At 41.2% G+C, this 14528-nt stretch overlaps 1 protein-coding gene across 8 annotated transcripts in view; it reads right to left on the reverse strand.

Moving 5' to 3' along the window:
- Positions 1-14528, reverse strand: part of LMNTD1 (lamin tail domain containing 1) — a 196627-nt gene that overhangs the window by 38857 nt on the left and 143242 nt on the right. The window contains exon 11 of one of the 8 annotated variants that reach the window (XM_083701545.1): positions 5318-5530. The exons of 6 other annotated variants lie outside the window; for them this stretch is intronic. In XM_083701545.1, coding sequence (XP_083557671.1) covers positions 5357-5530 — 174 coding nt within the window. In that variant the 3' untranslated portion in view covers positions 5318-5356. Of the gene's footprint in view, positions 1-5317; positions 5531-14528 lie in introns of those variants that run through there. One more of the 8 variants, XM_083701546.1, reaches the window with a different exon arrangement.

Below are 14528 nucleotides of genomic sequence, written 5' to 3' on the forward strand. Positions count from 1 at the left end.
TTTATTCCAAATTTCCATATTTTTTAAAATCTCATTACAAGTTTTTGTGTAATTGTCCTGGTACAAGTTAATACATTTTGTCTATATCCAAATTCCCAAATATTTTACTTTGTTTTTAATCTCCAAACCTGTAATTTTTTGTAAATCCTTCATCTCCTCAGATCTCATATTTTTAACTAATAAATTAGTTTTTTGAAACTTTTTTTAAATCCTGCTAATCTTCCAAATTTGTTGATTAATTCTACAGCTGCTGGAATACTTTGTTGGGGATTCTCAGTTGTTATTATCAGGTTGTCTGCGAATGCTCTGATTTTATATGATTTTACTATCTTAACTCCCTTTATTTCTTCATTTTTCCTAAGAGTTTGTAATGTTTCCAAAACCAAATAAAAGAGGTGAAAGGGGACAGACATCCTTGCCCTGTGCCCTTTGTTATTTCAATATTTTCTGTAATATTACCATTTATTATCAGGTTTGCCTTCTGTCGGTGGTAGATCGTTTCTATTGCCCTTTCAAATTTTTCTCCTATTTTCATTAATTTGTTTCTTCATGAAGCACCAGGAGATGTTGTCGAATGCTTTTTCTGCATCAATGCTACCTGTTTGTCACTTTTAAATTCTAAATATTCCAATATATCAGCAATATTTCTGGTATTGTTTTGGATCTGCCTCCCAGGTAGGAATCCTGCTCGATTTGGGTGGATGATTTCTTTCAGCATTTCTTTCAATCTATTTGCTAATATTTTAGCAAAGAGTTTATAATCACTATTTAATAGTGATATTGGTCTATTATTTGCTACTAATTCTGGATCACCTCCTTGTTTTGGTAATAACATTACATAGGGTTCAGTCCAGGAATCTGGTATTTTCCCTTTCTTTAAGATGTCATTCATTATTTCTTTCAAAGGTGTTGCCAATATATCTTCTAGTTTCTTATATAACTCAGCTGGTATATCTTCGGGGCCTGGCGTTTTCCCTGGTTTGGCTTTCTTTATTACATTGTTAACTTCCATCATTGATACCAGGGAATTTAACATCTTTATTTTTTCTTCTGTGGTATTTGGAATTTTGTGTTGAATTAAATACTGCTCTATCTCATCTATGTTCTGTATCTCTTTCTTATATAAATTTTCACAATAATTTCCTATTGTTCTGGCCACCTCAGGGTTTGTTACCCCATTTAAATCTCCCATGAAGATCATTCTTTCCTCTGTATATTCCAGCAACCTTTTTCTAGTTTTTTTTTAATAATTCTACTCTTTTTTTCATTGGGAGCATATATTCCAACTAGAATAATTACTTCCCCTTGGTTTTTAATTCTAATTATTATTATTATTCCGTTGGAGTCTTTATGTAGCAATTCTGGTTCAAGGCTTGGTTTAACATAGATTACTATTCCCCCTTTTTTTACTTGATCTGAGGAGATAAATGCAGATCCCAAGTTCAGATTTATCAAGACTCTCCTATGATTTCTATTTACGTGTGTTTCTTGTAGACGTATGATATCGTCTTTTTTCCAACAATATGTGTTCGATCTTGATTCTCTTTTTCTTTCCATTTAATCCATTTACATTCCATGATAGTAATGTTAGATTCATATTTTATTTGCTAAACAAAGAGTGATTACAATAAGAAAATATTTGTGTATAGCAATTTTTTTTTGAGATTTCTATTCACTTTCAGAGTTTTGTTCCAGAACCACAGATTTATGACTGGAGTCACCATCTGTTCTTTGTCTTTCTCCTCCTAACTCCCTTCCAATATTTCCTCCAGAAAATACTGGTGCCCTCGATTGTTTCTATCTTTCTCCTTTTCCCTTTAAAATTGATGGAAATTCCTTCCGGAAATTCCCACTAGGGGGGTACTAAAGGAACTTGCAAATGTAATAATAATAATAATAATAATAATAATAATAATAATAATAATAATAGCATCTTAAAAAGCAGAGACATCACCTTGCCAACAAAGGTCTGTATAGTTAAAGCTATGGTTTTCCTAGTAGTGATGTATGGAAGTGAGAGCTGGATCATAAAGAAGGCTGATTGCCAAAGAATTGATGCTTTTGAATTATGGTGCTGGAGGAGACTCTTGAGAGTCCCATGGACTGCAAGAAGATCAAACGTATCCATTCTGAAGGAAATCAGCCCTGAGTGCTCACTGGAAGGACAGATCCTGAAGCTGAGGCTCCCATACTTTGGCCACCTCATGAGAAGAGAAGACTCCCTGGAAAAGATCCTGATGCTGGGAAAGATGCCTCCATCTCCACAAGGAGAAGGGGATGACAGAGGACGAGATGGTTGGATAGTGTTCTCGAAGCTACCAGCATGAGTTTGACAAAAGTGCGGGAGGCAGTGGAAGACAGGAGTGCCTGGTGTGCTCTGGTCCAGGGGGTCACGAAGAGTCGGACACGGCTAAATGACTAAAGAACAACATGCAGTTCCTTCAATCCATGAAGTGACACTTTCTGCATACCACAGTCACCAACCAACAATAAGCAGCCCAGAGAAAAGCCACATAGTTTGCAAACTTTGCATGAAAGGACCAGAATATGGGTTAAGATTCAGAACTCATTAAAAAATCAAAAATCTAGGCTGCATGATATCCTGGGCAGATAAGTGCTCTCTGTATAGCTTGTGTCTTGCACACATCAGCCCTTAGATATCCCATCAGATTCTTGGTCACCTGGAATACTGTAACAATTTCCAGTTAGTTTGTTTGGTCGTGCTCAAATCATAAATCAGTCCTTTTCCTTTGAGGAGTGTAAAATGGAAATGCTAATCATGACTTATCTCACAGGACTGTTTTAAGGAGGACCATGAAGGAACACATGTACAAAACCCTTATTCATTGTTTACATTCCAGTGCACTCTTTATTTACTTACTTAAATCCCACTGAGCTCAACGGTGCTTAAAGCATCCCTCCCTCTGAAGTGAGTGGTGTTGCAGGACTGGTGGTCGGGTCTGTTTGTGATGCAAGTGGTTCACCATTTTGAATTTGCTCTCGCCCAGTTCCTGATGGAGCAATGGACAGCAAAAACAACTGACTTTTTTATTATTGTTATAGATTTGGTCTAAACCTAAGTGCAGAGGATGGCTGCTGAGATGATCAAGGGCCTGGAAGCCAAGCCTTAGAAGGAATGGTTTAGCTGGGTATCTTTAGTTTGGTAAAGAGGAGATGGAGAGGAGATAGGTGATGAACAGCAGTGTTTTGCAGTAAATAAAAAAGAACCACGCAGAGTCAAAGATCCACAGCAAAAGCAAAACTTTACTGAGGCAAAAACTTTGTTCCGTGCAATGTACAAGGAGTAAAAAATGGAAAGAGAGAGCAAAGAGAGATAAAGCAGCTCACTGAGCCCAGGAATTTATCTCTCCTGGCTCCACATGACCCTGAGTTAGTTAAAACAATTTGAACCTTCCAGTTTCTTCCAGCACTTTCTAGTTTCTGCCCTCACATACCTTAGTCACGACAATAGGATATCCAACTCCAAATATCTCAAGGGCTGTCACATGGAGGAGGGAGAAAGAAAGGTTGTTTTCTCCTGTTCTTGCGGATGGGACCTGGACCCATGGCTTCAAGATACAAGAATGGAGATACTGACTAAAGATCAGGAAAACCTTTCTGACAGCAATGGCTGTTCAACCGTGGAATAGACTCTCACAAGTGGTGGTTGACTCTTCTTCTTTGGAGATTTCTAAGCAGAGGCTAGAAGGCCATCTGTCTAATATGATCTAGTTGAGATTCCTGCCGTGCAGGGGGTTGGACTAGATAACCCTCAGGCTTCCAGCTCTACAATTCTATGATTTGCTACTGTTCAAATGCAGCAGTACCACCCACCCACTGATAAAATGGTTGTCCAATGTGGAGGGCACTAACTGGCAGCACAGCCAGGTCAGACTACTGAAAGACCTTTCTGAGTCTTTGGGGCCCTCAGCCAGTATCCAACTTGGTTGATAGCTGGTGCCATCCCTGAGAGAATACTGAGCTAGACCAGCCAAACATCTGACTTGGTGTAATGCAGCTTCTTATTCCGACCTCACTACTGGTATTAGAATTTAACATTTGCCTTCCCACATGTTCCTCAGAACCAGATCTTGTCCTTTCACTACACGTTAACCACTTTACCACCTGATTAAAATGAATAAAAAGTAATTGGCCTTTAGTATTCAGTCTTCAGTAGGATCCAGTCTACTCTCCCTTTATCCTGCCAAGAATATATACCCTCAACACATAATTAATTTTTCCTCAAAGGTGCTTCCAGCCAACTTTTCTGACTTTGCCTGCTCCTTCAGATAATTAATCTATTGCATTTCCAAATGCTTTTCAAAGGATCACAGAACTTGGAGTAAGTCCTTGAGGAATCCAATACAGTCAAATAACTGTCAAACAATTAGATCCAGTCGTGGCTGACTCTGGGGTTGCAGTGCTCATCTCGCTTTATTAACTGAGGGAGCCGGCGTACAGCTTCCAGGTCATGTGGCCAGCATGACTAAGCCGCTTCTGGCGAACCAGAGCAGCGCACGGAAACGCCGTTTACCTTCCCACACTTAGACGTGCTTTCGAACTGCTAGGTTGGCAGAAGCAGGGACCGAGCGATGGGAGCTCACCCCGTTGCGGGGATTCGAACCGCCGACCTTCCGATCGGCAAGTCCTAGGCTCTGTGGTTTAACCCACAGCACCATCCACATCCCTCAAACAACTGTAACAGCCCTCAAAAACTTGGTTCAGAAACCCTAGCTAATGAAAATCAGTGGAGCTACACCATTATTCAACAGTTGTTGGTAGATCTGTCCTCTGTTGGTGTGGAGAGCTGGTTTTGATCTGCTATAGAAAAATAACATCTCCACCTTTTTAGAAAGCATTCTCAAGAACAGATGTGAGGCTCAAGCTGGTCCTGATTTAGACATATGAAAGAAGGAAGAAATGCCAAATGGAGAACAGTTTCCACTAGAGGCCCTTCCCCTTCCACTGTTTAATCTACTGTGTATCCTCCATGCTATGTTGGATGATAAGTCTGTCTTTAGTTGAAGGTGGCACTTCAGGGAGCAACAGACACCCTGGGCCTTTATTAAAGGTTTAATCCAGAGCTTTCCAAACTGTGTGTTGTGACATATTAGTGTGTCGGCTGCAGTGTGTAGGTGTCACACTTCTCCTGGGGCTCAAAAGGGGTTAGTTTAACCTCCGGTTTGCTAGTAAAACTGAATTACTGTGTCGTGAAATGATGCATGTCTAAAAAATGTGTCACCAACATTAAACGTTTGGAAAGCTCTGGGTTAATCCAACATGCTAAACAGTTGGATAGTTAAACTATGGAACTCACCCCCACAGGAGGCAGTGATGGCCATCAACTTGGAGAGCTTTAAAACAGAATTTGACAAATCCATTGAGAATTAGGCTGTCCATGGCTGCTAGTCATGATGGAGGTTAGGCTCTGCCTCCACCAACTGTGGAGCCAGTGCTCTTGGAGGCAGCAATGCTTCTGAATACCAGAAGTTCTTGTGCTCAGGTCCTGCTTGTGGCATCCTGCAGGCATCTGGGTGGACGCGGTGAGAACAGGATGCTGGGTTAGGTGGCCTGATCCAGCAGGCTCTTGTGTTCTTCAACTTTAACCAGACCCAAGGGGGCACAAGGCATTCTGTCCCCTCCCCTGAGGCAAAGTCGCACTTGCTGCCCAGTGCCACCCCACGCATTGACTTCCAGCTTGTGTGGGTGAGCAGGCCAGGGAGCAAAGGGCCCTTCCAGACGGAGGCAGCGTGGTTGAGAGGGCATCAGTATTTAAAGTTTAGTAAACTGCTTGACTATATAATAAGTGTTTAGTACTAGAGCAGTCAACAGCGGCAGGATAACCCCTCCCCCCAAACCCCCAAAATATTTGGGGGAGGTGCACAGAGGGCTGGAGGTGGAGAAGAGTGGCTGGCGGCACCATTGCGCAAGTGCAAACAAACAGACATCATTACTGACTTGGTCAACTGTGGAAGGGAACACACAAAACATTCATTGTCTAAATGGCCAAAGTACAAGATGGCTATGAAGTACAGAAGTAATTAATATGCACTGAAAACACTGTACTGAAAACAAAATGTGATTTTCCCCCTTTGTAAGATATTAAAGGAGAAGAAAAAACAGAGTTGGAGAATTTTGTATATATGGCTGTCTATTTTCAATATGTATTACTGCCACCCAATCTCCAAGCTATGTGAGATTCCAGGGGTCCCAGGCGCGCTTGCCAGGGTCTGTATTCCTTTTGGGGACAATGAGGCGCAACAGAGACTGCGGCGTCTTTATGATATAGTTACACATATATACAACCTGTGTCTACGTGGAGAGAGTTCATAGCATTCACAGCCCAAGAGGGTCCTGTTCCTCCCATTGCTGTAGCCTCAGATTCCAAGAAACCTCAAACATCATGTCTGAACTTCTCTGCTGCATAAAACAGACTGCCCGCCTTGTGTTCAGTCCCCCCTCCCAGCTTACAAAAGGGAACACTTTTTCCTGTTGGCTTACCTCCTTGCCCACTGCAATTCTGGAAGCTTCCCCCTCCCAACTCTAGAATGGTCTTTTGCTCTTTACCCAGTGCTCAGGGCAGAGTCTCCCCCCTCTCTGTCCAGCAGAGAGTCTTCCTTCTTGATGGCTTTCTTGATGGCTTACTGACTCTGCCTTTGTTTCATAATGGCCCATCCCCAGCCAATTCCCTGGTCAGGAAAACAAGCCTAGCCTATTTTTTTACATTGCTAAATCCATTGATTAAACACCAACATTTACTAAAGCCAGGAATTATGAGGTTTGCTTAACTTCTAACCCCTTTAATGAATCCAGAGATTTTAGGGGAGCCTTGCCCTCAGCTTATAACAATATGTTTTCTTTGTATTCACTGTTCATGTTTATAATAATTTAAATCCCTTTTAGCCTCCATTTTAACTGATAGCTTAAGTGGCTATTTTAAACAGCAGGTTTGCATGAGGGAGGGACACAACTATTCATATATTACTAGGAAAGTTTTGAGAGAAGCTGAGTCACTAACTTCCCAGCAATAAAACCTCAAAATGGAGCACTAAGTGCTGACTCAACCAAACATACCTCATGGATTGCAGCAGCTGTTCTAAAGATATCTAAAGGGGGTGTAGAGGAGAGATTTAAAGTGGATGTGTCCTGACTAAAAAGCATACTCAGATTCTGAGAAGCAAGCAGATGCAAAGCATAAATGAAGTTGTGATCTCACTGAGTGTGTACTTTTGTGGGTTTGTATCCACGGATCACATGTTACATTGTCAGTTATGTTGTTGAGGGCTTGAGGCTCCCTCTACAGATAAGGCACCCATAGTGTAGAATAGTGGGTAGACATGGCAGATGACACAGCGATTTCTCCAAGCAGCTCTTTATTTTGTAAGCTGGAACAGAAGACTGAACAGCAAACAGCTCAGCCGGCCTGCTTTTATAGGCAGCCGGCTGTCAACATGGTAGCAACAACAACCCAGAGTTTCCCGCCTAAAATAACTGACGTGGACCTGAGTGAAAACTATCTACAGACCTGAGTGAAAACTATGTACAGTATCCCCCTGCTGGCCCAGGATGAACTTCACTACATAACACATAGCTCTGGCCTTTTCAACACCATTTGAGCTGTTTACAAAGTGGAAAGCTTTTCTGGAGTTGGGGTGCTTCCAGAAAGGTATTTATTGTGGGGTGGGTGCTCCCTGCCCATGCAAGTTTTCTGCAGTGTTGACACAATATCATTAGAATGCCAACCTGTAATCCCCCTACCACTTAGTCCAGATTTACCCTTTACATGCAAATTCCAGTAAGCTAACAACAACAAACTGTTGCCAAGAACTTGTTTGTGATAGCTGAGTAATTCATTTGCAAATTAAGCCCCAGTCTGGAAGCACCCCAACTTTGAGAACTGTAGTTCTACTTCTTTCACTTGTAAACACACAGTTTCATTAAAGGACAGATCATGGACTGCATCCAAATGTAGTCATATTTTTGTACACCTTTTATCTTAACACATGCACTTTTGTGCACATTTTGAGTAAAATATGTATTTACATGTATTTCAGGACATTTCTGAGCAGAGAACTGTACTTCAAAATTTGGGGAAGGGTAACTGTTCTGCTCTGGGTTTTAGTTTTGGAAGTGCAAATCAGCTCAGTTCACATAAAAATGTGAGCTGAACAAAATTCCTGGGCGCCCCTAAGTCCTCCTGGTTTCTACGAGTCTTCAGTAACTACAGTGGTACCTTGGGTTACAGATGCTTCAAGTTACAGACTCCGCTAACCCAGAAATAGTACCTTAGGTTAAGAACTTTGCTTCAGGATGAGAATAGAAATCGTGCGATGGCAGCAGTGGGAGGCCCCATTAGCTAAAGTGGTGGTTCAGGTTAAGAACAGTTTCAGGTTAAGAACAGACCTCCAGAATGAATTAAGTTCTTAACCTGAGGTACCACTGTATCACTTGATCTGGTTTGAACCCTATGAGCTCAAGAAGAAAAGTAGCAACAAGCTGTTTTTCTTTTCTCTGATTTTGGACCCTCTGCCACATTTTAGGAGAGCTATGAACTATTCAAGCTTTTGATTATGTCTGCACTTAATGGCCTAACCTCTGGTTCAGAAAATTACCATTACCCTCCCGCTGCCTTCTCCCTCACCTGTCTTACGCATGCTTCCTGCAGTTGTGCATTGAAATGCCATACCGTAGCAACAGAAACTTCCTCAGGCACAAATAATTCCTAGCAGAGCCTGACTGCTTTCCCTTTGTGTTGCTGGGGCTTGATCACAGTGAAAAACATACCCTGTTTATTGCTGCATCAAATCAACTACTCAGACCACTGTTAGTGTTTTAGGCCAGTTCCATTTTATGTTATTATTCTGGCCTCAAGTTCCAATGCAGCCCTACTCCATCTGGTTTTGAATATTCATAGGCTTTGTTTCTTGCCAGTTTGGCAGATGATATATGTAGAACTATTTATGTTACACCAATGGACTTAGTGCTATATTGATTTATGCATGGGAGATAGATGTCTGACCCAAATGCTAATCAAAGAGGAGGAGACATTAATGTGGCCTAGCAGACAGTGCAGTTTTAGTTTCCCTACTTGGTCCAACTTTTTGCCCTTTGGAAATTATTATACAATACAGTAGATGAACAAACAGAACAGGACAAATCTAGTTTTCTACTTCATGGCTCTACAAGAAGGCAACAGGCAATGACAGTTGCAAACCACAGAAAACCCAATCTATGATATTATCTTATTAGCAGAGGCTCCTGGCCCCCAGCACAGCCCGGCCCGGTGCTCGTCTCCGCAAGTGTTGGTTCCTCAGATGTTGGCAGAGGAGTGCCAGGCCTGCCAGGGGCACGTGCTTTGCGCCCCCTCAAAAATCCATGCCCAGGGCCACGGCCCCACTGGCACCCCCACATTATGCCTCTGGTCATGTGGCCTGCCCTGCACCACCTAAGCTGGTGGGCTGCCTTCAGGAGGATGTTGTAATGTTGCAGCACTGAAATAAAAGTCAGCTATCAGTCTGATTGGCTTCTGTATGTGAAACGGGGAGAGGGCTGCATCTTGTCCTTTGCCTCAAACAGCAGAATATCTTGGGCATATACCAGAAACCACATTGTTTTGTATTCAGTGGTCTGTGTTTGCCTTAGTCTGGACCAGGCACCCCCAAATTCGGCCCTCCAGGTGTTTTGGGACTACAATTCCCATCATCCCTGACCACTGGTCCTGTTAGCTAGGGATGATGGCAGTTGTAGTCCCAAAACATCTGGAGGGCCGAGTTTGGAGATGTCTGGTCTGGAGTAAGGATTCTGAGCTCCTGTGTTCTGATTTGATACATGATATCCATTTCAGGCTTTGGGCCTCTGCCATTGGCCCTTAAATTCTGAGTCATGGTTTGCAGCTTGGACGTTTAGACAGCCAATCACGTTGGGAGTGGGAGTGGCCCAGGCCTTCAGAAATGTATATAAGCAGTTGCTTTGCCCCTGTTGTCCAGTTCTGTAGTTCAATCAAGGTTCTTGCTGTTGTCACTGTGTCTTGCCTCATGGTAACCCACCTATACTTCACATATAAATTCTTCAGCTGAGGCAGAACTGTGGGACAAGGTAGATGCCTTGCTACAGAAAATAAGCAACCCAACAGAAAAAGCTTTAAGCATTTAGAGAAACTAGATTGTCTCTATACTTACAGGTTTTCCTGCCAGCCAAATACACAACAGGTGTACCTAAAGGGTTGCCCAAGAAACCTTTACTTCAGGAAACAAATATTCACCCTAAAGTTTTGATTCTAAGGATTCAAATTTGTAAACTGCAATTTCAATTCTCTTGTTTGCCCTTGTGAAATGAATTAAGAGAGTTGTCATGTCACCTTATTTTGAGTGTTCTGCTATACGGCAGCAAAGCACACACCACTTGAAGTTTTCAAGGGAAGCAATTCAACAGCTTTCACGCCTGCTGTTTACCCTTTGCATCCTCAACGTTCCCTGGCAATGCAAGATCACCCAGCAAGTAGATCAGGCTGACCTAACTAACATCTGGATAGTCTCAGAGAAGCCTTTGCTGGTATATATTTGCATAGGATGCAAGACTGTTGCGCACCAAAATACATAGTCTATTGTGAGATATTCAGCACTTGAAAACTAGAATTCACACAAGCTCCCATGTAGAAGTAGGCTGTTTGTAAATGATACTTTGATTTAAATGAGTGAAAGAAAAATCTTCTGAATTGCCAGATGATATTAGAGCTGACCAAAAATGGGAAGCCCATTTTCACCAGCTATTTTGGTAATCCCTAAAATAGAATGAACTTGAAGGGGCTTGAGAGTGTAAACGGGGGAGCGCTATTAACCCTCATGATGTTCCTTTTTGAAAAGCTCAATTCACTAGAATTGATCTTGTGATACTATTATTTATTATGCACCCATAAATTCTCAAGGTGATGTGAGCTTTTGTGGATGAATTGCATGTATTTTGAAGTAATTCTTTTGTTGTAATTTTTGTGATATAATTTGTCAGTCGGTTGTGTGTGGTTGTACTGAGAAAATTATACTGATGAGGTCTTTTCAGAGCACTCTCAGGGTCTTTACTCAAGGTCCTACCAAGCCAAAATGGCCAGGCCTGCTGCAGGTTAGACAAAAGCAACCCTGCAACAGTTTTGCTGCAATGAAATTTCCGTACTGCATGCACAATGTTAACCATGCCAAAAATAAAACCCCAAATTGAAGGCAAGTAGCGGCACAAATTAAAGAACACAAATATCAAGCACCCTCAGAATAAATGCCTATTATCTACAAACAGCTGTGCTCATACGCAGTTTAATAAATATGCACCTGAGCTCAGAGACATTTTTGTATGGAAGATTTCTTTTTAAAGAGATCAAACAAATTAATTTATAATTATTTGGAGAACCTACAAAGTGCCTTTCCACCTTCTATCTTATGATGTGAGCATTTTATTTTACAATTGGCTATGTTTGTTGCAAACTCCTGCTTTTGTGATTCCACAGGCCAAAGAAACAGCTGCTTGCAATTTATTTAATCAGCATTAGAATGCATAACCATTTCTATTTGGTCACTGTGACAGCCAAGCTGTTTTTCATATATAAAAATATCTCATTAGCCTGATTATGTGCAAATCTGGGGAAGTAGGTAGCAAACTGAGATTCGTGCAGAGTCTTAGTCCTGTTTTATCACATTCCAAATAAATAAATAAATAAATAAATAAATAAATAAATAAATAAATAAATAAATAAATGCGAATGCTCCCTGTGGATATTCTGTCTTGTAAATGAGCCTACTGGTTTTGTTACATTATTTACATTAATATAGTAATATGAAAACATGGGCATACAAGGCCAGATCCGAAAGTATGATAATGCTGTCATGGAGTGAAGTTTTGTGTATGTGCAGAAGCTGACAGTAAAAAGCTAGAAAATGCTAGAGCATTCTAGTGAGTCTCTAACTTTCCGTTGTGCTCAACCCAAGCAGCTGTTGTTTTCTACTGGGTGCCTTATCTAAGTGCCAAGGTCACTGGGAAGTGTATATCTGCTGCCCAGTGAACAGTTTCCCATTCTCATTCTTTCACTATCTCTTGTTTTCATTTTATAAATGTGTGGTGTAATTTTTATGCTGAAACTAGATTTTTGCTCTAAAAGGAGCCAAGTTGTGTCTTGCCAGGAATCTGGCAACAAACTGTAAGATTTATCAAAAAAAATTCCTTCCAGTAGCATCTTAAAGACCAACTAAGTTAGTTCTTGGTATGAGCTTTCGTGTGCATGCACACTTCTTCAGATACCTTTATCTGAAGAAGTGTGCATGCACACGAAAGCTCATACCAAGAACTTAGTTGGTCTTTAAGGTGCTACTGGAAGGAATTTTTTTTGTTTTGACTATGGCAGACCAACACGGCTACCTATCTGTAAGTGTAAGATTTATGCCTTAGTAAACCTCTGCTAATGATTTTTCTGTGTCCGGTGTCTTTTTGGAATGCATGCAACCGCCAAAGTCCGCTTCTCTGCTGTTCATGAACTAAAAAAGTAGACAACTTTTAGAAAACATCTGAAGGCAGCTCTGTATCGAGAAGTTTTTAATGTTTGATGCTTTATTATGTTTGATATATTCTGTAAGCTGCCCAGAGTAGCTTGGGAAACCCAGCCAGATGGGCGGGGTATAAATAAAATAATAATACTAATTATTCTTATTCAATCAACGGTTGGAGATGTCCCAGAACTTGGGGGCATGGATCCTGACAAATGTTGCCTTTGAATATGCTGGTTAAATTCCAATGTTCTTAGAAGCTTTGTGTCCTGTTGACACTATTTTTTTTTGCAAAACATGTAATGGCCAGTAAAGAGAACAATAAATATCATCTGTCTCACACTTGGAAAGCACGTGCATGATTCGGCCAAAAATGTAAACACTTTTAGAATCATAGAATCATAGAGTTGGAAGAGACCACAAGGGCCATTGAGTCCAACCCCCTGCCAAGCAGGAAACACCATCAGAGCACTCCTGACATATGGTTGTCAAGCCTCTGCTTAAAGACCTCCAAAGGAGACTCCACCACACTCCTTGGCAGCAAATTCCACTGTCGAACAGCTCTTACTGTCAGGAAGTTCTTCCTAATGTTTAGGTGGAATCTTCTTTCTTGTAGTTTGGATCCATTGCTCCGTGTCCGCTTCTCTGGAGCAGCAGAAAACAACCTTTCTCTGCTGCTCCAGAGAAGCGGACACGGAGCAATGGATCCAAACTACAAATCCCATTGATTTCAGTGAGGAAGCTAAACACATAATCTTGGCTGGATCATAGGCCATGTAATTTCCAACATGTTCACACAGTCCAAATGCACACATCAAAGTAGAATGTACCCTCTTGGTATTTTGTAAAGCATGGAGAAGAGTATCTTTATGTTCCTATCCTGATCCCACAACAATTTGCAGGATCAAAACAATACTCTCTCTGTTTGCTGCTGCTGTTATAATAATAATAATAATAATAATAATAATAATAATAATAATAATAATAATAGGATTCAGGATAGTTTTCAGTTAAAAGTAAATTTCCAACACTGGGCCACATCTACAGCATACCATTTAAAGCACATTGTTTCCTTGGGAACTGTTTTTTACCCATCAGAGAGCGACAATTCCCACACCTCCTTAACAAACTTCATTTCTCAGGATTCTTTGGGGGAAGTTATGTGCTTTTGATGTATGATGTGGATGAGGCAGAATCCAGGATAGGCCTTAGCAGATGGAGAGATGGGGCTGGGCAGTTTGGAGCAGGCCTAATATTCAAAGGCTAGAAGCAGGAAACAGGTTCCCCCCCTACATCCAGTGGGTCTAACTAAATGGCAGAGCCCATCCTTTGTGGGATAAATCAGCTTCATATAGCCAACACGCTTAACTCTAATCAATGCATAAAGGGGTTAAGACCATAGAGTAAGCTGTTCTCCTGCCAGGCTTAGTTAGGTCACACACCCTCACCTTGGGAGGAGGGGTTACCAAAGTCTTCTTTCACTTCTACCATGTGAACCCTACCAGTAGGGAAGTCTAAGCTGGATGCTATAAGCTTAGACGACATGTCTTAAACAAACTATGTTTGTGTTTCTATACAAATAATTTAGAAACCTGTCTTTTCTTGCTGCTGTATGGAAAAGCACATGAAATGGACCTTTGGAGAGTTTGTAAGGAAATCATTTTAACTTACCAAACATGATCTTTTTGTATGCTAAGGGAAGTGGGAAACTTTGGAAGGAACTTGGAAGGGCTTTAAAGGTCTGACAGCCTATATTTCCATGTTTTACTCTGCCACATGTTTTGTGATTTTCTATCTCTGCTGGGGTCTCTCATCAATGAATACTTGCCCCAAACCAGGACCTAGGCATCTAGGCAATTCTCCTTTTATCTTACCATATCTATCATTTTTCCTTTTAACCAAAATACAAAAACCAACATGCTTTGCGTGCAGAAAGCCTTTGATTGAACCCCTGACTTCTCCAGTAAAAACAATAAGGTAGCAAGTGGTGAGAAAGACCCAGGT

This window comes from Podarcis gaigeae, assembly GCF_964106915.1.
Source record: "Podarcis gaigeae genome assembly, chromosome: 10".
In the NCBI taxonomy this organism is placed as follows: Eukaryota; Metazoa; Chordata; class Lepidosauria; order Squamata; family Lacertidae; genus Podarcis; species Podarcis gaigeae.